The sequence below is a fragment of the Pleurodeles waltl genome, chromosome 7, assembly GCF_031143425.1.
Source record: "Pleurodeles waltl isolate 20211129_DDA chromosome 7, aPleWal1.hap1.20221129, whole genome shotgun sequence".
Lineage (NCBI taxonomy): Eukaryota > Metazoa > Chordata > Amphibia > Caudata > Salamandridae > Pleurodeles > Pleurodeles waltl.
Window position 1 is genome coordinate 1036701478 of NC_090446.1, and position 24418 is coordinate 1036725895.

The 24418-nt window shown below is 44.2% G+C and overlaps 1 protein-coding gene across 4 annotated transcripts in view; it reads right to left on the reverse strand.

The window, feature by feature from the left end:
• CEP112 (centrosomal protein 112) overlaps positions 1 to 24418 on the reverse strand; it is a 1991189-nt gene that overhangs the window by 1279784 nt on the left and 686987 nt on the right. For all 4 annotated transcript variants that reach the window (XM_069199882.1, XM_069199881.1, XM_069199883.1 and 1 more), the window contains 2 exons: positions 15312 to 15404; positions 10579 to 10638 (listed from right to left, as the gene is read on the reverse strand). In XM_069199882.1, the coding sequence (XP_069055983.1) occupies positions 10579 to 10638; positions 15312 to 15404 (153 nt within the window). The remainder of the gene's footprint in view (positions 1 to 10578; positions 10639 to 15311; positions 15405 to 24418) is intronic.

Genomic DNA, 24418 nt, shown 5'->3' on the forward strand with positions numbered 1-24418 from the left:
ATGAGCGCGAAGGAGAGACAGAAAAGGAGACAGAAGTTCACTTGCAGTGAAACCTATCGGCAGTTATGCAATTATCCATGTAACAGGGTCGATGTCATGCAAAAGCACTTGACTACTGCCCAGCGAGATCGCGGTGCATAGGAAATGAAAAGAAAAAGTAGTCCAGAAGCCAAGCAGAAAACATGGAGCCTCGTATGTTTTCAGTTGTTGGTCAGTGCGCTCGAAGAGGGCTAAACACTGGAAAAGGCATGACGTAGGCATGCCTTTCACTAATCAAATCAAGTGAATTTTAAATGGCAAGTCCACGAACCAACGAAACAGATGGGCGTGTGGTGGGTGTGGTTTAAAGTTCAAAGAGAGATTACAGCAGGCTAGAGCGCTTGAGCTCGACCCTAAAAACAAAGGACGGTGACATTGGATTTATTAGGAGGGTTTTAATTACCCAATTATTTAACCTACCACCCCCCTCAACCATGCTTACATTAGGCATGCATCAATGTTTTGCTTCCATTGCTATCTTCTGGATCTCGGTCATAAGGGTGTCTTTTTTTGTAGGCCGCACATTTCTGTCCATGAAACAGTACTTTCCTCCAACTTATTCAACTGAAGTGAAGTAAGACTGCACCACTTATTGTAGCCCTGGACTGGTATCAGTGACATGTATCACTGTGTTCTGCTTCAAACTGATCATTCAGATATCATTTTAGGATTACGTTTTATACCTCTTTGTTTACTGTTCTGCTATAACTGGATTAAGACACAAGCCAAAGGAATAGGTCAACAATTGCTCAATGTAAGATCTGTAGACCCAACAGGCACACACAAAACAGAACTCAAACCGCATTTTCATAAATTCCAAGATTCCCTATCCAAAATGACCACTATGAGTGACTTTAAATAAAGAGTGCAGGTCGCTCTCTTTCAAGACTCTAAAGTAGTGTGCTGAAAGCAACTGTTATTATCATCACTTGTGCTGATGAGAAAGGTGTCCCTTTTCAAGAGAAAGGGAATTAGGGAAGGTACCCTGACATACGATCCTATGGCCGAAGAAACAAATATGCCACTGTGGTGGGGTTACAACAGGAAAACTCCGATATAAGTCCACTCCTTCCTGCCAGTTGGTGGGAGGACTCATGGCTTACATATCCTTTTTCCTTCTCTCCAGAGTGCTGAGGTCCCTCATCAGGATATGAAGAATTTGAGACTGATTAAAGACCCTGAAATCTTCACCGAATCCTCAAGTGGGATTTGTTTTGGACAATAATCCCAAAATATGAAATAATACTATGGAGACACCCCTGCTATATCAAAGACTGATTTGCACTGTCTGTGTACCATATTGCAAGCCTGAATGTCTAACAAAGAAACGTCAAAGACTGATTTGTACTGTCTATGTACCATATTACAAGCCTGAGTGTCTAGTATAATGGAACGAAGTACAATAAAGATAAAGCACTCCAATTTTCAGTATCTAGTTCTTCACTCCCGTGCTACAGTGCTTTGCCACCTCGTTCACCTTATCCTTCTCTCTTTGACTCCAAGTATTTGTTTTAGTAAGCACCTTCCTTCACTACAGTCCCAAAAGCCAACTATCACTAGGCAGGCACAAATAATACACCTTCCTAATAACCATTACTCTGCCTGTGCAATGTTTACTTCACTTTGGGGGCATGTATTCCTCTCATATCACCATGACCACTTATTGTTCAACCAATGTGGTAAAATATTGCCCAAAGGTATTGTCTATGCTCCTTCCTTGTACCTGTATTTTGTCATTTCAACACTATCAGTATCTCAATTTCTTATGTTTATTATTCTCCACTATGAAACTGCCTATATCCAGGCAAGCTTTTTCTCTCCCTCAATTGCCTATCTCCACCTCTTTGGTTTTCTCCTCTCTTCTACATGGGAAACCTTGCAATTGTCATTTATTAACTTCCTTCAGACATCAATTCCAAGCAACAGAATCTAGACGTGCTCATTCACAATGAGACAAACATGAAATAGGATAATGAACAGTTAGAGACACCCCAACTAATTCAGTAACAAAAGTGATTTTGGATTTTCAGTAGGCAAGTAAGTTACTTTCATTACGTAGGTCACATTAGAGTCAGAATACCAATGAATTACTATCGGCTGAAAAAGTCCCCTGCATGGTGACGGATGTGCACCCCAGCCCTGAGTGCCCCAGCTGCATGGATAGCTGGAAACCTGGTACTGACTTCTGGTCATGGTCAAACATCGGCTCATATGTGTTCACCATGACCTAGGCCTGTATCATGGTAATGCGGTCTTTTTAGACCAGGGTTAGCACCCCAATCAATACTCACGTAGTGGTAGAGAGCTAAAGCCCTTTCCAGTAGTTAGATGACACAAGCTCGTGGTGGCAGTATACCAACTTTGTGTTTTATAGTAATCTGTAGTGTGAAGAGGTATTTTTACCTACATCACGGGGGTGGAGGCTACTGGCACACTTGTGTAAAGTTCCAAGGCTGTGTGCTCACCTTACCACTGGCCTACATGTCTGTATGTAGGGCCATGCCATGCAGCTTATGATGCTTGCATGTGCAAGTTGGCATGTAGGTTTTCCAGTAGATGATAAATCACATTGAGGCCTGTGGTTCCTCTATGGAATCCCAGGGCCTGGAAAGGATAGTTGGAGGCAAGGACTGCAACCCCCACACATGAAATGTGAATTGCTGACATTCCTGAAGGCTGGGGGTGGGAACACAGATGCACTGGAGGAAGGGGGAATATCATCCTTTGTGCACTACAGAGGTCCTTTTAAGTCAAGGAAGCTTTACTTGACAGTGGGGCCTGGGCTCATTGTCAGGTGAGATGGTAAGTCTGATAAGGTTGGCACTGTAGGACCAGGGAATCATAACAGAAAGGAAGGCTTAGGCCTTTAAACCTTTCTGAGGTATATTTCAGTGGAGGCTGACAACAAGGTGTGATACTTGGTTTCTACCTTTGCCTGTGTGGTGCGTCAATCAAAACTGAAGATTCTCCTGCTGTGGCAAACTGCCTCTTTGACAAAGGACTGGACAGCAGAGAGGACCCTTCAACGGCGTTGACACCCACAACATGAATTTCAAAGGACCAGATACTAAATCATTTACAAGTCTGGATATGGACTAAAAGGTTTGAGGGTCAATCCTAGTAGCTGTTCAACAGCGCTGTGCACAAGTTTGGAAAAAAGATCACCAAGACCATTAGCTGCTGTAAAGAGGACTATGGACCAAGTCTGCTAGTATCTATGCTGGGTCAGGAGCTAACACCCAGAAATTCAAGACTACTTTTACTTGAGCCTGGAGCACCAGCTTTCTGCCTCACTGCCAAGACCAGTGGACCCTGTGAGGAGGAGCGAGCAAAGCTCAGTGGGGATTTTGTCAAGTTGATTCCGGTGAGGAAAGCATGAGATACTTGGTTTAGTCCGGACGGCTGTCAGTGTATGCCGTTGATAGCATCTTGTAAAACTCAACAATGTACGCCCGGTGGGGGCCGTTGTGAAGTTAGGGCCGCCATCATTTCTGTACGAAGTCAGTGACCTTTGTATACTAGATGGAGGCCGCTGTGAAGTTAGGGTCATCACCCTTGCTGAATAAAGTTAGCGACTTAGGAGGGCCACCATGAGGTTAGGGCTGTCACCTTTGCTATGTAACTTCGGGGACAGCAGTATTCCCAGTAGATTTCACTTTGAAGTTTAGGCCATTGCCCTTGCAGTGTAAAGTCGGTGACCCCCATATGCCAGTTGGGGGCCACCATGAAGTAAGGCCGTCACTCTGTAATGAAGAGTCAACAGGATCCCAGCCAGAGAGCCACGAGGGACTCGCCCTAGAATACCACTGGCATGGTAACACTAATAGCCGAGGGAGCTGTGGAGAAGACGTCTGTTATAGACACAGGCCGTCTGAAGACTTTTGCAGATGCAACACATCGTCAGAAAAAGACCGCAAGAGGTCACTGTCCTGGAGCCCGCAAAGACACTCATCAGTTCTACTGCAGTCACCTGCTGCCATTGGGCCAGGTAACAATGTTCTGGGCCACCAGGCCCCGCAAGGACTTGCACAAATTAAGGTTGTAGTGCTGATGAAGTTAACTCTTAAGGACAAATTCAGACTTAAGTCGCATGGTGACTAGTGTGGGCCACACCTGAAAGTTGCCTCCATCATTCAATAGAGAATAACCATCCTCACAAGAAGGAAAAGAGGGACTCAGGGATACCACTAAGGATGATGTTAGCCCGCCAACCTTAAGACACAGTGGATATTATTTAGCGAGTGTTTTTTATGCCTTATGTGTTCATAATAAATACTACTTTTATCACAAAAGCCACTTTTTCCCCGATCTAACTTATTGTGATTATTGTGTGTTTTTAGAGTCTTGTACATGTGTACACCTACCTGTTACTCCTACCTCCCCACAAACCCTTGGACTGGATCGGGCTACCACTGACAGTCCAGTGCTGAAGTGGTGGTTCTTGGTACAGTTGCTCAACTTTCATAGTAGGGTCGGCCCCGGGACATCAGTAGTAAAAGGCCACAAAACCATGTTTGGGTTCAGTAACTGCTGCTTCCCCACTGGCCCTTTGAAAGGGGTTTTAACACATTGCACACCAGAAAAACAGCTGCACAAAACCAACAAAATCAGAATGCTAGCTCTTTAATGAAATGTTTGAGTTAATGTTGGTTAATACCCCTGTTACCATATATTTTGGAAATTAGTCTAATTTCTGCAGATACCAGCATAACAACGCTGCCTGAGGCCCTCGAGGCTTATAGATGTAGTCAAAGCTCCTACATGAAGCTTTCTCCATCAATGCCTGTTATTCGTCTCCTCCTCTCACATTCCTCTCTCTTTCCTTATTATTCACAATAAATTAACCATTTTCAATGGCTGTAGGTCAAAATTTCAATCTGCATAGCTCTCAACCAATTTCTTGACAACAGTAAAATTGAAATTGGCATCATTTAAACATATGCAACGGTGTACATTTATTAATTCATTAATATAACTCCAGATTTAACACATCTTTGGCCCAGTAACATTACTAGATCTCTGTGGGCCAATGTTATGCGCATGTCGATATTAGTGCTGTCCAGAATTTGGCATTGAGACGTGTTTGTGTCCACATGCTGATGCTGAGATTCTGGATTAAATAGGAAATAGGAAACGGTCGGAACCGTTTCCTCCCGTTCTATTCTCATTCGATTGGTTGTAAGAGGAATTTGCATCATATGTTTGGAGGGCAGCAAGTCTATCTGAAAATGAGTTCCTGTAACCTGAGTGGACCCATGTCGTGGGAATGAATTTCAGGTAATCTGGATTTTACAGTGAACAACAGTAAGCAGGCTGGGACTACTACTGGTAAGTGTACACATATGTAAAGGTTCCACCATTTTGTTAGATGAAAAACCAGGACTGGCTGGAAATTGGCCTTAAAAGCAAGAGGCGAGATGACAGATAAGTACATTGTTTTTTTGTGTTGAAACAGTTTCATCTTCTACATGGAGGCAGACAGAAGTTCAAGTGAAGTGTGCTTTTGAGTCGCGCCACATATTTGTAGTTTATGTGGCTTATTCTATAACTAGGGTGACTCAGGATTTACACAAAAACCTGTGATATTGCAATTACGGTGTTAAGCATCAGGGTTTTAATCAAGAAGCTTTGGACTGAAAAATACTTTTTGTAACTATATACCTTCTGGTAATGAGCCAGACACAAGTGTTCAATGACGCAGCACACAAGGAGGATGAAACTCAAAGGTATCCAGGAACTCCCACTTTGTTGTTGACCGAAAAGGTGTATTTTCTGGTGAGGAGATTGATGCAATATGACCTGGGTGCCAAACGCGGCATCTTAAAGTGATTTCTAAATAATGAAGACAATGGTGCACATTCTGTATGCGGAAGGAACACAAGTCATGTAGGAAGAAGCTACAATGAAGAAAAAAAGGGATTCTGACATGAAATAATGAGTGAAGCTCGTTCATTTCCTTCCTTTTGATCTGCGAGTACAAAGAAGCACATCTGACAAAGACCCTGCTAATCGGTGGAAAAGTGAGAAAACGTTTGGGAGGATGTACCTGAAATAATGACATAGAGTAACAGCTTGCCGAATAGAAAGCACATGTCTGTGTGTGTGCGTGTGAACTGCCATATGTGCTAGTTAAATAAAATGCTCGGGAAATTTAAGTGGGAACCTCACCATATAGTGCATAATTAGCATTAAATCTAGAGATGTCAATGTAACACTCAAAACAATGAGAAACGGAGAAGACCCAAACAGCATGCTTGACGGACAAAAAGACCAAGCCAGAACGATCATAGTGCACTAATGCACCCACCTGAAGATTTACTACCCACTTTCGCGGTTCTGCAAAAAAAAAAAAAAAAATTCATAACGGGAATGGTTTGGAGTGTATCTTTAAAGGGAAGGGACCCTCTGGAGGAAGTAGCTTGATCCATCCCATATCCTTACATTGCTAGATAGCGCACCCTGGTTCTCGTTGCCTAGACAAGAGCAGATCCATCCTGCTATTTGAAAAAATTGCCTTGACTGTTAATAGTGTGAAGGACTTAAAGTCCCATCTTCAGTCAGTGCAGGGGACATACGGGAGGGAAGCTCTACCGATGCCCCTCTGATTCCTGCCCTGGGTGTGCGAGAAAGGTTTGAATTTCAGATGCCTATATGGTGCCTGTTCTACACACGTGAGAAGGCTTGCACTACTGATGCTCATGTAGTTCAGTTCTATATGTCTGAGAAAGACACGCACTACTGATGCCTTTGCGGTTCCTCTTATACGCATGTGAGAAAAGCTCACAGGGTGATGCTTTTGCATTTCCTGGTTTATACTGACGCCTAAGAGGTTATCGCTCTATGCATGTGAGAAAGGCTCGCACTACTGATACCAATACGGTTCATGTTCTATGTGTGCTGATATCCATACTGTTCCTGTACTCTGTCTGTGAAAAAAGGCTTGCACTGCGGATGCCTAAGTGGTTCCTGCTCTGTATGTGCCAGTCAGGCTTTGCACTGCTAATAACTATGTGGTTCTTGTTATATGCATATGAGAAAGGTTGCACTACTGAGGACCATGTAGTCTCATTTGTGTGAGAAAGACTGACATTACTGATACAATTCCTGTTCTATGTGAGCAAGAAAGGCCTGCACTACTGACGCTCATGAGGTTTATGTTCCTTGTGTGCGGATGTCCATTCTGGTCCCATTCTGAGAGTGAAAAAAAGGCTTGCACTACTGATGTCTGTGCGATTCATGTGAGAAAGGCTTAGACTACTAACGCCCATGCCAGTCCTATTCTACGTATGCACAGGACTTTCTCACTGCACATGCCCATGTATCTCCTGTTCTGTATATATGGAGGCTTGTGCAGTATGATCGTGTGTGAGGGATGCTTGAATGGTTGTCTTTACTGTGCCAGTATGTGTACATTGCTGACACTTCAGGAAACATTTTTAATATACATAAGTCTAAACACTTGCCATTAACAATACTTGCTTGATATGCTACTCTCCGAACCAATGCCTTATATGACTGGATTCATTAGGGACACTAACAATTGTATAAAAATAATGTATTTCACATTAGTAAACTTGCTACAGAAAGTAATAAATCCAACAGCGGGCTTTCTTTCTCTGATCTTCTATTTCATGTGCGTATTATGTTTACTTTCACCTAGCTCTTTTTTTAACAACAAAACTGGAATACCAGTGTAGGAAAGCAGCCTTTTTACGTCGTCACTCTGGATTTTTCCTCACTTGGTGGACCCTTTAGTTTTGCTGGCTTTAAAACTCTATGCACTTTATCCCTGCAAACCAGATGTAAGGAGCCTTTGCTTCCTCTTTAGCCACGGTTAACTTGGCTTGTTCCTAACTGGCACATTTAACTTGCCTGTAAGCTCCTATTCTATTGTGTGGAAAGTGCACCCATGGTCTGGATGCTACATGCCACTTGGAGAATGCAGCACCTATTGTTGTACCTACTACAGTGGTAGTTAAAACATGGCTTCAGGCCTGACCTATGCAACCTGACTGCTGCAGTGCAACATGTTAAAACAACCTTTTTTAGACAGATAAAAACCTACTTTGTAAGTATTAGTATGCCACCGTTACATAAGCCTTGTAGCCCAGAAAAGAGAGTGCATGGTATTTAAAAGTGGGATATGTAGACAATTAATATTGCCATGTCCCTACAGTGACAAGGCCAAAAAGCTTTCCTATGTAGAAAACCACAGTGCAGATTACATACTAATACCACTAACACTGGAAAGGTACTAGTTGGAAAAATATTTAAACCATTAGGTTTAATAGCTATTAAAATCCGAATCAATGCTAATTTTTGGAAAGTTACCTTTCCCCTGCCAGAAGTTCCTGGATAATAATTTGCATTAGATCTCCAGCCGTAGTCCAGTCAGTGGATTAGCCTTGAATAAGTGTTATAAAGTATGAAATGCCTCACAGAAACAAATGATAGGCTAACATGAATGGGCAGAGAAGATTCCTTGGAACTTTCCAGAATGTATGGATGGGCTATGGTAATCCTTTTTGACATTACACTGTCAAATCAATCCTGACAGGTCTTTTTAGCCACATACAACACTTGGGACACACTTAAAAGGGAGAGAACAGGATGCCAAGACAATTCTTGTGGATCCCCTGTCTGGCTGCTGAAGGGCCCTGCTTTTGTCCTACTAAAATGTGTGTCTTGCGGTTTGTTGTGAATAAAGTGCTTGCCTTAAACTGGATTTTAGTGTCAGATGTGGGAGGACACTAGGCTTACCATAGTACACCTCAGACAAACTCAAAGCCCTCAGAGCACAGTTATGTGCGGCCGAAGACTTTTGCCATCTTGAATTTGCCCAAACACACTGCATTTTGGGCCTGTTGCAGTAAGGCAAACATGAACTATTGCAAAAGTAGGTAGGTCAGGTATTTGGCTCTTTTACCCTATTGGTTGGGAAGGGGCAAAGAGGCGCCTCCGCTCACTAGCTTGTGCCAGGCATAAAAGTGGCATTTCCAGGCTCCCACTATAGAACACTTTCTGGAACTGCAGAAAATATGAAGATGACTGGAACAACTGTCTTTGACATGAGAGGACCCCTAAAGGACTGAACATGTTCCCTTTGATACTGACAACAAACAAGTCGACTCCAAGGGTCAGTTAGTGGGAGGTGTAGCTACAGGAACACAAGAAGCTGCAAGAGGCCTTTTCCTTGAAGCACTGAGCTGGCCAGTGACAACTTGACCTGGAATGGACTCTGCTGTTGTCCGCTGTCTGACACATTTTTAGTCTTGAAGTTCCTCCCCTGAGGTCGTGGGGCGGCTTTAAAAGTATACTCCTCTGGTTGAATGGGATTTGAAAGACTAAAAAGGAAAAATCTTTGATCCGGATGAACCTGGTTGGTGTATCCAACCCACGCTCCATCATGGTCAACATCAAATTGCACCTAGGTTCTGGTCTACTTTGGCCATTGATGAACACTGGTGCTTTGCATTTTTTGGTGATATTTCTACTTAAAATTTTAAAATTCATACCTACAGTTCTCCTTATTGGGTTATTAGCCAATTGCGGGTCATTTTGTGTATAAATGTTTCTCTATTTTTCTAATTTGGTTTGGGGATTTTGTTTAGCATTTTGACTTCTTCATTACTGATCTGGTACTGCATAAATACTTTACAAATTGTCCTGTTAAACCTATCTACTCTGTGCCATAGCTACCAGGTGTCTGAGCTCATGTTAAGTTAGTGACTGACAAAGACTGTGAGTATTAATTGAAGTGGGCAGTCGCCCAACCCCAAATAATAATCCAATTTCTTACAACCAGAATGTGTGAAGTGATGGGTGTCAGGCCTGGACCTCAAATAAAAACAGAACTTTTAGGCATGCATTTGGTGTATCGACTGGAAAATCACATTCTCTTCCAGGTTATATCTGTCTGACTGAAGAGTCACAGGAGGTGGCAATAAACATGCACTTATTTCTGATGAACAAAGTTTTGTCCAGTGGATAAAAGTCACTGTAAAACATTTGCTAAAATAATGCTTCATGCTTTAAACAAAGTATTGTCCTCAGTATAAACAATACCTATAAATACCAATACCTAATCATGGACATTCTCACAAAATGCAGAAGATGACGGCCCACACAATTTGAAAATGTCAGTAATTTCTTAGTTATGGCATGTTCTATGTCACAAGACGGTCTTCAGATCATCGGTGCAGCAAGAAAGCCAGCCTTTGCATCAACTCATCATTTCAAATAGTATCCACTGCTGCTCTGGGGGCATTCTGCCTTGCCATTAGCATCTTCATGCTAGTTGCTGAAATGTAACCACAAGGCTCTCAAAATTCACTCCAGGAGTATCAACCAAAGTTAAACTGACAGCAGTCACCTACTATTCCAAACGTTCAGGACTAATCAACTACCAAGGAATGCAGCTGTATAAATGAGGTCAAGACCATCAAACTATTTAATTGTCAGAGCACCCTAAACAACTGCAACTATGCAACAACACACACATTCATGTTAAACTGTAAACTTTGCACTGAACTCTATTACCTTTTTTTCATGGAGGCGCTCTTGAAGAAGCAGTTCTTGCTGAAACCTGATTTCTTTATCCTGAAATTTGATAGATATATTGGCCTTAGTACTTGCAAGCACATATTGCACAATTTACAGTATCTCTGAACTATAAGGCACATAAGAACAAGCTTGATGTTACTGGAGTTCCACCATTTACTAGGTCCTTCAGAACACCACTTGGCAAGCTGTCTCAGAAATGTGCTTGCTTCCAAGCCACATGACTGTGCCACATTCCACCTGTCTTACCTTTTGTCTTTACTTATGTGTAAAGATATACAACTGGGTCACCAAGTGGGGTGTAAAAGCATTGAAAACAGCATAGTGAATGAACATCACACAGATAAAGGGAAATATGGGTCTGTGACACTTTATGATAACAAACAAGACTTTGGCTTTTCTAACTGCATGGGGTGGAAAAACTGTCAGTAAACATGCACATCTCTGTGATGGATACAAATAGCCACTGACAGTATCAATTTGAAAGTGCAGAATTTAATATTTAGGTCGTTATGTTGAACATAAATACCAAAGGGAAACAACACACTTAACAATGGCCATGAAACTGCATCAAGCTAGATATAAGTTTATAATAATTAAAAGAAGGTCACAGACATAAAAAGACACAGTTGAAAAATGTGTTTGTGCTCAGTGAAAAAGTGAACCCATGGTGGTGTTGGCGATAGATATACCCCACAATATGATCAAAAACAAAAGAACTGCAATACTCCTATGAAATACAGAGCATAATTCGGAAAATTTATGACTGATCAAATTGTTCTGTGATTTCCTTTACAACTGTTAATAATTTGTATATCACCTTTCTTTTGTGTTTGATCACATTCTTGGTAATAAACTTCACGTTGCAGACATATATATGTATACAGATATATATTACCCAGTGGCAGTCACCACTGGGCAGTTATAGTTAGGGTCATGTTTCCATAGGAAATGCATTTTTGGATTGCTAATAACTTTGGCCCCGTTTGAGGAATCTCCAAGGAACGTTCCAAAAAAGTGTTACTTTTTGACTAGTTTTCACATGGAAAGTTTCGGGTGATCCATCAAGCAGGGATAAAGAAAAAAGTGTTGGTCTCAAAACATGTTTAACTCATTCCTCCTTCCATAGGAATTTTAGGCACAGCTACAGCCCAAAGTGCTGAACAGATTTATGCCAGATAGCTAGATCTTTGTTCAAAAACAGTGTTTTTTGTAATTTTGTGTAAATCCGTTCAGTAGTTTTTGAGCAATTTATGCTCAAGATCTTTGTATATCTAGGGATGCAGGCGATCACTGGAGCCGACAGATCTCCTACTGAGATCTGAATAGCTGCGAGCACATCAACAAGGAAGTGGTGGCAGCCATCTTAGGACCCAGCCCTGAGTCCTACAAAGTGCAAAAAAAAGACAGAGAGTGCAGGGTAGCGATATGCTGACCCCCAGGCCTGGTGGTGGGGTCACGGAGATCCAAAAACATTTTTATTTTTAATTTTGCTGCATATTCACAGAGGACCTGCAAATCCCTGACAAAAAAAGAAAAACAAAGAAGCGCACGCTTCCACACTTCTTTTTTTTTAAACCCCAGGGCCCGGGTGAATGACACAATGTCTGTTTATTTGGGGGACGGGGACACATAGCTCACCTTCCCAGGCTGTTTTCAGCCCCAGATCCCCTTTGCCCAGGGCCCAAAGCATTTTATAAGGAGACAGGGTGCACAGCCCCCTCCCCAGGCTGTTTTCAGCCCCTGCAATCCTACCCCCAGGCCTGCACTTATTTTTATGAGGAGGAAGCACATAGCCCCCTCCTCCCCAGGCCGCTTTTTGGCCTGTGGACCCCATAACCCTGGGCTCCAGTAGTTTTAAGGGATCCTGGAGAAGGAGCCCCCCCCCCCCCCTCGACCTCCAAAAGGGCCCAGGGGCACCATTCCCAGCGGCCACTAAACAAAGATAAAGGGAGGGGAGGACATGCGGCCCCCTCCCTTAGCCTTTAATGACCACAGGGATCCCATCCCCAGTGGCCCTCGCCATGCACTGCTAATTACCCCAGATATTACATCACTCATGACATCTTCTATGACATTTTTCGTAATATCACAGCAACATTTGCAATTAAATTATTAAAAACTGTGCATGGAGGGGGCGTGAGTTATAGTTTTCTCAGGGCACGAGTCATAGTTACTTGAGATAACTATAACTGGTGAATTTCTGTATGTTTTAGAGTTTAAAACAATATGTTGTTCTTGAACATTTTGCGTAACTATAAGGTCTGGCAGCCATCTTGGGACTTAGACTCAGCCAAAGCATCCCAAGTCACAAGAAAAAACATTACAAATAGACAAGGGGCAGGACAGAATACCCTGACACCCAGACCATTAAAAAAAAAAATGTACCTTGAAACCACAGTAAAATTATTTAAAACATTTTGCTTTCTATTCTCCCCCCCCCCCCGGGGGTGCATATATTAACAGGATTGGGGGAGGGGGCACATGTGGACCAGCAGGCTGAGTTTGGTACCGGGGAGCCCCCGACAACAAATTGTAGGGGGGCTGCATGTTGATTAATGTCCCTGATGACCCTGTTTCCAAGGGCCAGATCCAGCTATGTCCTGGGGAACCCACCCCTGAGACATATCGGTTTGGGAAACATGTATTTTCTATCGCTTGGCGGGAGCAATTTTAAAGCTCCCACCAAGCAAGAGAGAACAGTAAGTCCATTTTCAGCAGGCAGGAGCAGGGAAAATGGTCCCCCGAGCTGGGAGCAGGATTTTCATCTGTTTCAGGGAAACAGATGACAATTGATCCCACCCACAGACAGCAGCATTTAGCAGCTCCCTGTGGGTGGGAGCAATACCAGCTTCCGCTGGAGGCAGGGAGCCAGCTGGCGCCACGGGGGCTTTGGGGCTCACCCCTCCACCTCCAACTAAGAGTTAGTGATGCCCAGGGGGGGCTCCAGGGCACCCATCATTCACTGGACTGGTCCTGAGGAAGGGGGTCCGGGCCACGTGCCCCCTCTCCCTAAATGTACCTGCAGCGTCCAAGGAGATGAGGTCCCTAGGCTGATATTGAGTGGGGGGGAACGGTGGGGCACTTCATAGAATGGCCAGGCCCCGGGAGATGTGGTCTCCGGGGCCAGAAATTGGCCTGGGGAGGGGAGCTGTGTGCCCCCTCCCAATTTACAGTAAAGCCGGCTCCCGGAGATGGGGTTCCTGGGGCCAAAATGCAGCCTGGGGAGGGGGGGGGCACATATCCTCCTCTGTTTAAAGAACATGGCGGGCCCCAGGGGATGGGGTCCCTGAATCCGAAATTAGCCTGTGGGTGGGGGCTACATGCCCCTGGCCCGGGTTAGCTGCCTTTATGGGGTCTGGCCACAGGGCCTGGTCGTAAGCGGCGTGGGATTGGCTGCATGCAGGAGGTTGGCCATGCATGGCGAGGAGTTGACTACATGCAGGGGGGTTGCCCTGTAGCCAACAACACCCCCCACCCCCAACTGCATTAAAAAAAAGCCTTACAAATTTACTGGAAAAAAAACAAAGTTTACAGGGACATTATAGTTAGAAAATAGATTTGAAAAAACCTGATAAATTCTCAAAAAGAAAACCAAAGGCTACAAGGAAGCTATCGTTAGGTTCATAATTTACACACACAGAACCATAGAAATTCAGCAGTTAAAGTTAGAGTTTTCAGGAAACTATAACTTGTGCGTAAGTACTCGCGTAACTTGCGTCGTCGCCATGCACTGCTAATTATCTACATATTACATCACTCATGACATCTTCTATGACAACATTGATAACATCAGTGCAACATTTGCAGCAAAAATATTGATGAGAAAACTATGCATGGCAGGGGTGCGAGTCACAGTTTCTTGAGATAAATCTAACTATAACTGCTCAATTTATATGGTTTTGCACGTGTAAATTGTGAACTCAACTATAACGTCCCTGTAACCTCTGGTTTTATAGATGTGTTATAAGTCATTAAGAAAGAAAAAAAAACAACGTAAATTCCGAAAAAGTATCACTTTTTAATCATGGTTAGAATGTATGCAAGTTTATTTGATGAGGTAAGGGGAAACCTACGAAATAAATGTGAGGTTGTACAATAAGGCTGTGGAACGAAACACTTGTACGCATAGCAAGTACTTGGATGCATATTTACGTATCCCTATAAAGTACTGGCTGCGCTAGAACTTATCAGTGAACACTATGAAAACATGTTAGTAAACAGACCGCTCTGCATTACATGTACCATGATGCATTTGGGGAAAACTATAACAGGCTTGCAAGTATACAGCCCATCTAGTAAGATACCTGTAACGAAATACCAGTAACTTGGTTTTAACTTATTTTTTATACGCCAGAGTGTAGAATTACTCAAGGATTATTACAGACCGTGATATTTGGATATCAATCTGTCCGGTAATATGTTCTTTCGGGAAAAAACTTCCCATTTTAGGTGCAGCAGTTTTCTGTGAGTCGTTTTTTAATCACAGAAAACTGCTGCATTCACATTACATCAGGATCCTTTTACTGCGGATCATTTTAGGAACTGTACAAACAAAAAATGAAGTTTTTTCCAGACGAGCCCCCAGTCTTTGCATCTCTCTTCGACAATAGATCTAAGACTCTGTTAACTTTTAGCAGGGCATTGTCTTCAGTAAATCTCAGGCCTCTTGTTCAAAAGGACTTTCCTTGCGACAAGATTTCTGGCCTCACCCTCAGCTGTTGCTGCCTTTGATGTTCGGATTCCTGGAGTTGTTGTTTTAATTGGGAGACGCACTGTTCCAGCTCTTCAATCACTTCTGAGGCCTGTAGGGGATTCACAAGAGAGGAAATATCCTATGAGCACAATCAAGGCTTTTGGAAAACCACACCTTGTATTTTCAAGATCAAGCTTTATTTGCTAACAAACCGGACCACATAAACAATGAACAGATCAAAATGTAAATGGCATTTCTTTACAACTTTGGGAAGTATTTGTTTTCAGTTTTACTTTATAATTCCATCAACAAAGGCGGTAGCGGGTACAAATCAAGTAAATGCTGTGGAAATGTCCATAGTGCAAGAAGAGTCTCAGGTTTCCTTCCACCTCTGCCCTTCTCATGCCAAGCCACTCACTAAACTGGCACTACAATTATGAAGTTCTTATTTCCTTTTTATTAAAAAATTAAAACGTAGGCTGAAAATTGCGTTAGGTCGATGAAAACTAGTTTTTAAGGGAGGCAGTAAAAACAAGCATTGGCAAAGGCAATAGGTTTGTCCTCAGCACACTGGGCAGGTTTTTTGTTTTTAACTTTAAGTATACGCTACAAACTTAAAAAGAAGGAAAAGAACATGCTACTGTCTAAGCATGACGGCCATATGCTTACAATTATTAGTGTAAAAAAATCTATTAGCTTTGAATAACTGTGACCTAAAGACAAAGCTTAAACACCCAAATGGATTTAAAAAAAAAATGTTTTTTTAAGCATATGTGCACATGTGAGCAGGAAAAACCTTTCACTCTCCCTTTCCAGGTGCTGAATGGTCTGGTAGATGGAATCAAGATGTGAATGACAGTTGAACAGACTAATGGCTGAAGAAAGCCGAACAAAGTTCATCCATCTACGTACCTATGAATACATTTAAATATACGGATTTTTTTTTTTTTTTTTTATTAAATGAGGATGACGAGACAGCCAGTCGTAAGATCCGAGCTGAAAAGACAAATAAATAAAACAAACGGCTTGAATCACAAAAAATTCCTAACTCTACCTCCACAGGTGTAAACCCAAGTTTGAATGTAGATTTATGAATACGTGTAATTCACGGATGATTTCAAGAGTATTTCTCGGAGGCTGTAACAGTGAAACTGTGTGAGGTCCAGTTTCGCATGGGAAAGTACGCCAGGTATGCACCACAAAATTTAATCTCGTATGGGTGATATCTTTATTAGACTGGTGCAAACACCACACAAATCGGGAGACCCGAGGCCTTAACAAATAGAAACCAAATATACGCCTTAGGTTTGTGATATGCATGATCTTTACAGGGGTTTATAATTTTTCCTTTTCGAAAAAGCTTTTTGATCACCTCACATGGCATGCCACATAGAGTTTGAATTAGGAGGATAAAATGTATCATTAAAGGACAGAAAAAAAATCATGTCCATTGTCAATAAAATGGTTAATGGATTTTACAGATAGGAGGCTTGCAGCAAGTGGAAAATGAAAGCCCATAAAAAAACTGTAGTAATATTTTTTAATTTGAATAAAGCATCACAAATGGGCAATTATTCCACATTAAATTAACATATTGTTCTTCATATATTAAATCACTCTACTTAACATACAGAACTACAACAGAAATTGGCGGGCATTTGACTTGCAACTGCAATTCCCAGACAGGTGGTTTCAAAACTTGAAGAACACGTTACTTACCATGGGTAATGCTTTTATGTTGGATGTTCTATCTAATCGCAGATTCCTCAGCTTTCAAATATCCTTATGCGCCAAAATGGATCTGGACGATTTTAACAACAATCCTCTTGCATGCTGGCAGATGGTGCTGTGCGGCCCCAGAACGACTTTGTTCCACCCTGGTATGACTGTAGAGCACATAAAAAATACCACTCCTGTGTGTAAATGTCAGTTTCTTTCTTTACTCTGATCCCTCCCACATTGGGGCCCTATCATAATACGACATACCAGTGGGTACATTGCTAAATGGGGACCTTTTTATATGGAACACTCTGCACTTGGCTCAGGGGCCAAGCAGGACACACCTGCCAGGCACACCAGCGGGAGGAGGCCGCCTACAAGGCACTGCTGTGCCCAAAGGTGCATAAATTAAGACTTGCGCTTATGCTGCGCGGAACACTCTGCACTTGGCTCAGGGGTCACGGGCCAAGCAGGACCACACCTCCTGGGGACACCGTCGGGAGGAGGCCGCCTACGACGCTCTGCCGTGCTCACAGGTGCATTAAGACTCATGCTTCCGCTGCGCAGAATGCTTGCGGGACAGTCCCGTGCGAGTGCCCGGGCCAAGAGTTGGCCCATCAACGCCCGTCCGCGGCCAGGCACGACTGGCCCTCTTGGTTTTGGCTCCCACCTATTCTCAATTTGAATTTTTATGTTGTGTGGTATAATAAAATACGTGGGCCCGTTCTGCTTATAATTCCACTCTTATCTCTATAGAGGTGTATTGAAGTTTCCAGAGCCCTGGGGTAGCTAAATGGGAAAGCGCAAATTACAGGAGAGTAAGGGAGCATCCCTAAAGGCTCAAAAGGGATCTATAATTAACTCTTTCTTAACCCGGGCCATGGGTGTGATTGCAAAATAAATTGATTTGGCTGAAAGGAGGTTTTCAATGGAGCCGGGGAGGGCCCAAATGGCGGCCCGCTTGTGGGTCCTTCCAAAGTCCCGAATTTTCTCCACCATTCTAAAGGGTCCCTTGATATTTTGCCCTTGGGACTCCTTGATGACACCCACCCAAGAGAGGTAGTAGTTGGGTCGGGGCATTTGGAGGACTCGTTAGCCCAGATTACCCCCTCTCCTCCCAATAACCAAAGAGAGTGCCCTGGCAGTAAAAGGGAAGCGACAGCCAAAGCAATTAGAGAGAAGAGGTTTTATGAGGAGCAAGGTGGGGGTCCTGGGTGGCAGCCAGGAGTGGGATCATATACTAGATACATTTAAACACATTGTTGAGCAGTGTCTCGCTCCAGTCCTAGAAAGGTTATCTAAATTGGAGACGTCGATCTCCACCTTGAACAGGCCAGATCCTGCTGTGACCACTCATAGGACCCCTGTGTCGGAGGAAAGAAGGTGTGGGGATAGTCGCTTGCAGGGAGAGGCTGTCAAGTAAACCAGACCTTAGGGAGGGGGGCCGTCCTTTCTCTGGAGTTTTCCCTCAGCTCTACCTAATGTTCAATCCTGCCAAATGGAGAACTGAGGCAACCCATAGAGGGGGCCCAAGAAATAACGGGGGAAAGGATGCTCGAGATGCACCATCTAAAAGATTGCCCCGTTTGAATTTGTCGCCTGAGTGCTGCCCATATGTGGCAGTATTGGCTGGAGTCCTGCCTCTTGAGTCTCCCCAGGTTGAGACAACTGAAAACCTGCAGAATAAGGTTTGTCATTGGTTGAGCCAAAACACAACTTTTCACCCTATGGAATCTAGGAATATACTATTTGTGTAGAGAGTTGAGTGGATTGATCCTATGAATAAGTCCATGAAGGGTGACTGTGTGGTGATTCCTTGTAGAACCCCGGATATGTGGGGGTAAGATGATTTTCACTGCCAGGCAACCTTTTAAGATGGGACCTAGCATTAGAATTTTTTTCACTAGGATTTTCTTTTATAAGCCCAGCACCCCATCGTCAGCTAGGGGTTTTAATTATCTGGAGCAAAGATCTGGGCTGTGCTCCGTTCCCACAATACCTACCAGAAACAAATTCACCCCCTGTCTGATCTCGGTGAAGTTGACTGACAAATTATTACTGTGCTAAGGGGGTTCCAGCTGGGATCAAGCCAGATGTATGCGGCCCTCAGGACGGTAATTCCACATGCACAGCCAGGGAACTTAGCTTCCTTTTGTGGAACTGTGCGGGTCTGGGGAACAAAATCTCCAGCCCTATTCGTGGTGGAGCAAAGACAGATGGTCCTTTGTTAGACCGTTGTAAGTGGGTGGCATGGCTGGAAGGGTAGTCATGAAGAGGAGGGAGTAGCCCCTTCAGACCATCTGGAGATCCCAGTGGTCTGATGTTATCGACTTCCAGTGGCGCAGTGTCACCCACTGGTTGCCCGTGATAGTCAAAGGGCAAACTAAAGTGGCTTGGAGGCTGCGGCTGCCAGAAGAGTGGTGGACTGGGCCAACCCTCTGGCTATTAGAACACAAAAGGAGAGCACTGGGAGTGTTGCTAACCCACACCACCTCCCAAGAGAAATCTATATAATCACTAAAGGTGTGGGGTAGTAGAGACTGAGGGTAGGATTGAGTCAGTGTTCCCTCAGTAGGCGGTGTCAGTTAGGTCGCCTTAGGCTCTAAAACAGGGAAGGCATGGTTGGAAAGTGTCCCAGCAAAGGGGTGCTATGTTGTCCTACAGGGGGAGGGGGGAGTTCCCTTACGGACTAGGTGGTCACACACACATAATAGTGTCTTGCTTCATCATTTGACCACCTAGCCCCACCCAAGTAAGATGATACTACTTGGGCGGACTCAACCTCTTGGTTAAAAGAACCAGAGGGAGTGCTGAAATTAGACTGACTGGATAATTACAGAGATCCAGAGGGGGTGAAAATAAAATTACCAGGCATGTCACCAGTTGCTACTACTAGTTTTAATGGGGGTGCATGTTGGTAAGGCTAAGAACAGGGGGGGAGGCTCATTCGAGGATAATGTCTCTTAGAGTCTAAAAATAAATACGTATGACCAACATGTTTCTGCCCTCACAAAGTGCTGGTAGGTCAGGGGCATTCGTCAGGGTCGGAGCACAAGCAGTAAGTGAAGTGCTCAAAGTGAATAATGAATGGCCTACCCGAACAAGTAGTTCATGGTGTGGTAGGTCTATAATAGCTGATAGATAAACCACAAATTAATAAGGGTGAAAAAGTGGCACACCACTGCACACAACACAGCAACAAGTGACAGTGTATGGAAAAATTCACTCACACACACATGCATTAGTGACTTACCCTGGAGTCGGGGGTGGATTGCCTCTGGTCTGGCTAGTGCCAGGGGTTAGGGGGGGGGGGGGTGGGGGGGGTGGAAGGGAGTTCCCTTGTAGTCACACTCTGAGGAGATTGAGGGTTTAACGGGGGGAGAAAAGGAATAAAACGAAGACAAACAGAACAAAAAGAGAGAAGGAGGCGAAAGGAGGGAAAAAGAAAAAAAGAAGAACGAGGGAACAAAAGAGAAGACAACAGAAAAAGAAAAAAAGAGAAGAAACAGAAAAGGAAGAGAGAGGCGGGGGAGGAAAGGGAGAAAGGAAAAAGGGGGAAGAAAGGAGGGGGAAGAAAGAAAAGGAGACAAAACTTGGGAAAAGTAAAGAAAGGGAAAAAGACATAAGATGAAAAGGGGTGGGGAGAAAGGGAAGAAGAAGAGAAAGAGGAGCACAAAAGGAGAGCCAGGGCGAGAAGGAAAAGAAGGCCACTGGAGAGAGGAAGGGTGGCAGCAGGTCAAAGGGGCTGTTGGCCAGAGAGGGAGAAATCCAAAGGGCCAAGGAGGCCCAGACTTACCACTCCAAAGGGAATACCGAGGGGGGTACCTACATGCCAGAGCCAGGCCACTCTGGCACTGAATGAAGGCTGGTCTGGTAGTTATGGTGGACACAGCCAATCGGTGCGAGGCTGGGGGCGGCAGACAATCAGCGTAGGAAATGTAAAACAGGTGTGCCTGGCGTCATTGTACGGCGGGCGTCCCGAGTTGTGGGAAGCTTCAGGAACACCTGTTCCCCGGCCGCGCCCTCTGAGGGGGTTGCGCCGGGCCGGGCACCAAGAGTGGACGTGTTGGGCCCGGTAGGGCGCGACCGGCCGCAGGACCCATGGGAAATGGAGTCCCGCGGGGTAGGGCCGTGCCTGACGTGAGTGTAGCTCCGGGAGGCGCTCCACCCGCGTCGTAACTGGCGTACGTGGAGGAGCGCCCAAAGATGACGTGCCACGGCTAGTGCGTCGCGTCGCTATGGACCGCGGGACTCTGGGAATCCCTCTGGCTGCCTGTCCCACGGTGTGTGTGGGTGCCGCGTCCTCAGTCACACGGGACTGGGAAGCGTGCAAGCCATGGTAGCTTAATGGGTAGCGATGTGGCTGGAAGTCCCATCCGTGGCTGCAAAAGGCAGACTGGTGTTGGCGGGGGCATTGGAAAGGCCCAAGGACCTGGCTGTAGCTCTGCTGTCCTTGAAGCGCTCCAACGCTGAGTCTGCCTGTCTCTCAAGAGACAAAAGCCATCAAAGGGCACGTCCTTAAGTAAAGCTTGGACATCCCCTGAAAAGCTAGTTATCCTCAACCAGGCATGGAGTTGTAAGGCCATCAATGAAGAAACTGCTCTGCCTAGCGAGTCGGTCATGTAAAGCCCACATCTGATTGTGAACTTCATTGCATCTCTCTAATCAGCCATAGCTTAGGAGAGTATGGCTAAGGCCTCCTCTGGGACCATCCACAGCACCTGCGTAACAGAATTCCAAAGGGAATTAGAGTATGCAGTGTTCACAGACCACAATGTCAGGCTGGCAGAAGAAAACATTTTCTTTCCCAAGGTGTCCAGCCTTTTGGATTCCCTATCCAACGGGGTGGTAGGGAATGCACCAGAATTTACTCTGGAAGTGGAGGCTTGGATAACCACACTCTCCAGTGTAGGGTGAGGAAGCTGAGGTCCCCTGGGGCAGGGCGATAGTGGCAAGCAATTATCCTGTCCACAAGAGTCCCTGTACAGGGCTTGGACCAGGCCCGAGCAGAACATCCGTAAGGGCTTCAGTCAATGGGAGAAGCAGTACTGAAGGGGTGACTCCCGGTTGAAGCACCTCAGTTAAAACGTTAGTCTTGACAGCCACGGAGGGCAATTGAAGGTTGAGGACCTCTGAGGCCCTCCTCACCACTATAGCAAAAGTGGCACCCTCCTCCATAGCCACGGTAGGAAGAGAGACCAAGCCAATATCTGGGGAGGTGTCCAGTCCACTGGCATCTGCCAATTCCTCAAACAAGGTCATATTCAGGTCTAGGTGCTGGTACTTTTCAAGGTCCATTGGCCCCTCCCAAACTTCCCCAAATCCTAGCCCATAATAGGGCTCAGGCTTCATCCTCAAGAGAATGGCTCCAGTCAGCATTAGACAATTCTTCCACATCTAACTCACCAAAACCTCACTTTACTACCATGATCTCCTAAACAACCCTACTAAATTCTCCCTCATTTATCTCACCTTTAACTCATCCAAAACCCCTCCTGCTACTATGATCTCCCTAACCCTTTCCACAGACTCTTCCCTACTCCATCTCCCCTTTACTCATCCGAAGCCTAAATCCTATTACCATAAACTCCCAATTAACACTTCTGGATTCTTCCCTCCTTCACCCCACCATTACCCAAGTCAATCCAACTAACACTCACATATCCGTGGCTCAAATTAAGTCATAATAATACTAAAACTGTACTCATATTTCCCTATACTAAACCACCACTAATTCCTTTTGGGTTCTGGAGTAGCGTGCTACTCGCCGATATGCGTTTTGACGCCTCGTAAGGGGTAGTAAGCGACATCTAAATACTATTACAATACAATACAATTCTCAGCATACTAAGAAGCACTGAAGTAGAAATGATGGTGTGGCGTGGGAACTTTACTCAGTAGTTGAACAGATCCCGGGGAAAGTCTGCAGAAATACTAAATGATATCATGGGCATTTTAAATCTGATAGATATATGGAGTCAAAGGCAGAGTGATGGGCAAACGTACTTGTTTTATTCATCATCAGACAATATGCTGTTGTGCATAGATTACTCGTTAAATTCAGGTGAGGCATCTCCTTCTGTTGCAGAGGTTAAATAACTCCCCCAGCGCGTTTCAGACCACTCACCTGTTAAACCGGTAGTCTCCCTGACCAGTTCCAGGTTAAGTTGTCTCATATCGAGTTTGCATTGGGGTCGATACGAGACCCAGGGTTCTGTGAGGAACTGCGCAAAGTAACTGTAGATTTTTTCCAGCTAAGCACTTTCACATTAGCCAAGCATAACGCATTAAGTGGAAAGCCTCTAAGGTCTACATAAGGGACATATTTAGTGCTAAATATGCAGGGATAGTAAAAGACATATGAGCACAGTTGGAGTACAAAGAGTACGATATTAAGGCACTGGAAGCAAGGGCCACTGTAGTGACTCAATGTGTTTATCTCAGGACCATGATTAAACTACTGCAGAAATACTGCAAAATGGCTAATACAGAAGTGACATTCATGGGGAAAACTAGTGGCCAGACTGGCAAGGATGGAAGACCAGGTGAAACATTAGTCTCACCACTGACGAGAGATAGACGCTGCAGCCATATAATAAATATTGAGGAGGAGGGGGGGAATATTAGTGGATAGTGAGGATATTAAAGAATATTTTGTTAAAAATTATCAGCGATTTTATGGGATGTCTGGCACTGTTACTGGGCAATCGAACACTTAAGATTCCTACTGGGGGTGGGGAAAGAGGTATTACATTTGTTGTTTGGAGGGGCCATAAACTACTTGTTCATGTGCTTCCAAGCCAAAGTTCAGATAGGGTTATTCCAAATATTTCGACTTTGATAGCTGGATTGGGAGGGTATCATTTCCTAGTGGAGTATTTACCAAGGCTTTGGAACAAGGTGGCTAACTGTCTTTCAAGGCTTCTAGTAACAAAAGACTGTAAGTTAGACAAAAAAGTAGCAACAATTTAAAGCAGTTTCTACTTCATTTAAAATGAAGTAGCAACTCTTTGCACAATTTCCTTGAATAATGAATAGAAATAACTATATTGTTCACCGTAAATGTTTTTCGCAAAGTAGACAAATACATGAACTTCCATGAAAGCTAGCATTTTATAAAGTAACTGCTGAGAAGTGTAAAATAGTTATGCTACCTTTTTCTAGAAAACAAGGATTCTTTATATATCAGCTAATGACGTTACCAACTAATTATACTGGTTTTCATGTTTTTTTAGAGTGTTATCAAGGGACAAGACTAATATTTTCCTCTTACTTCCAAGTGCCTAACAGAGATATGCTAATGAATGTATAAGAGAAATAGCTGCCAAGATGGCACAGGAGTTAAATCCTCACTGCTGACAACTGGCATGACCTGCAGGCCATTATTTTTATTCACAGCAGGGC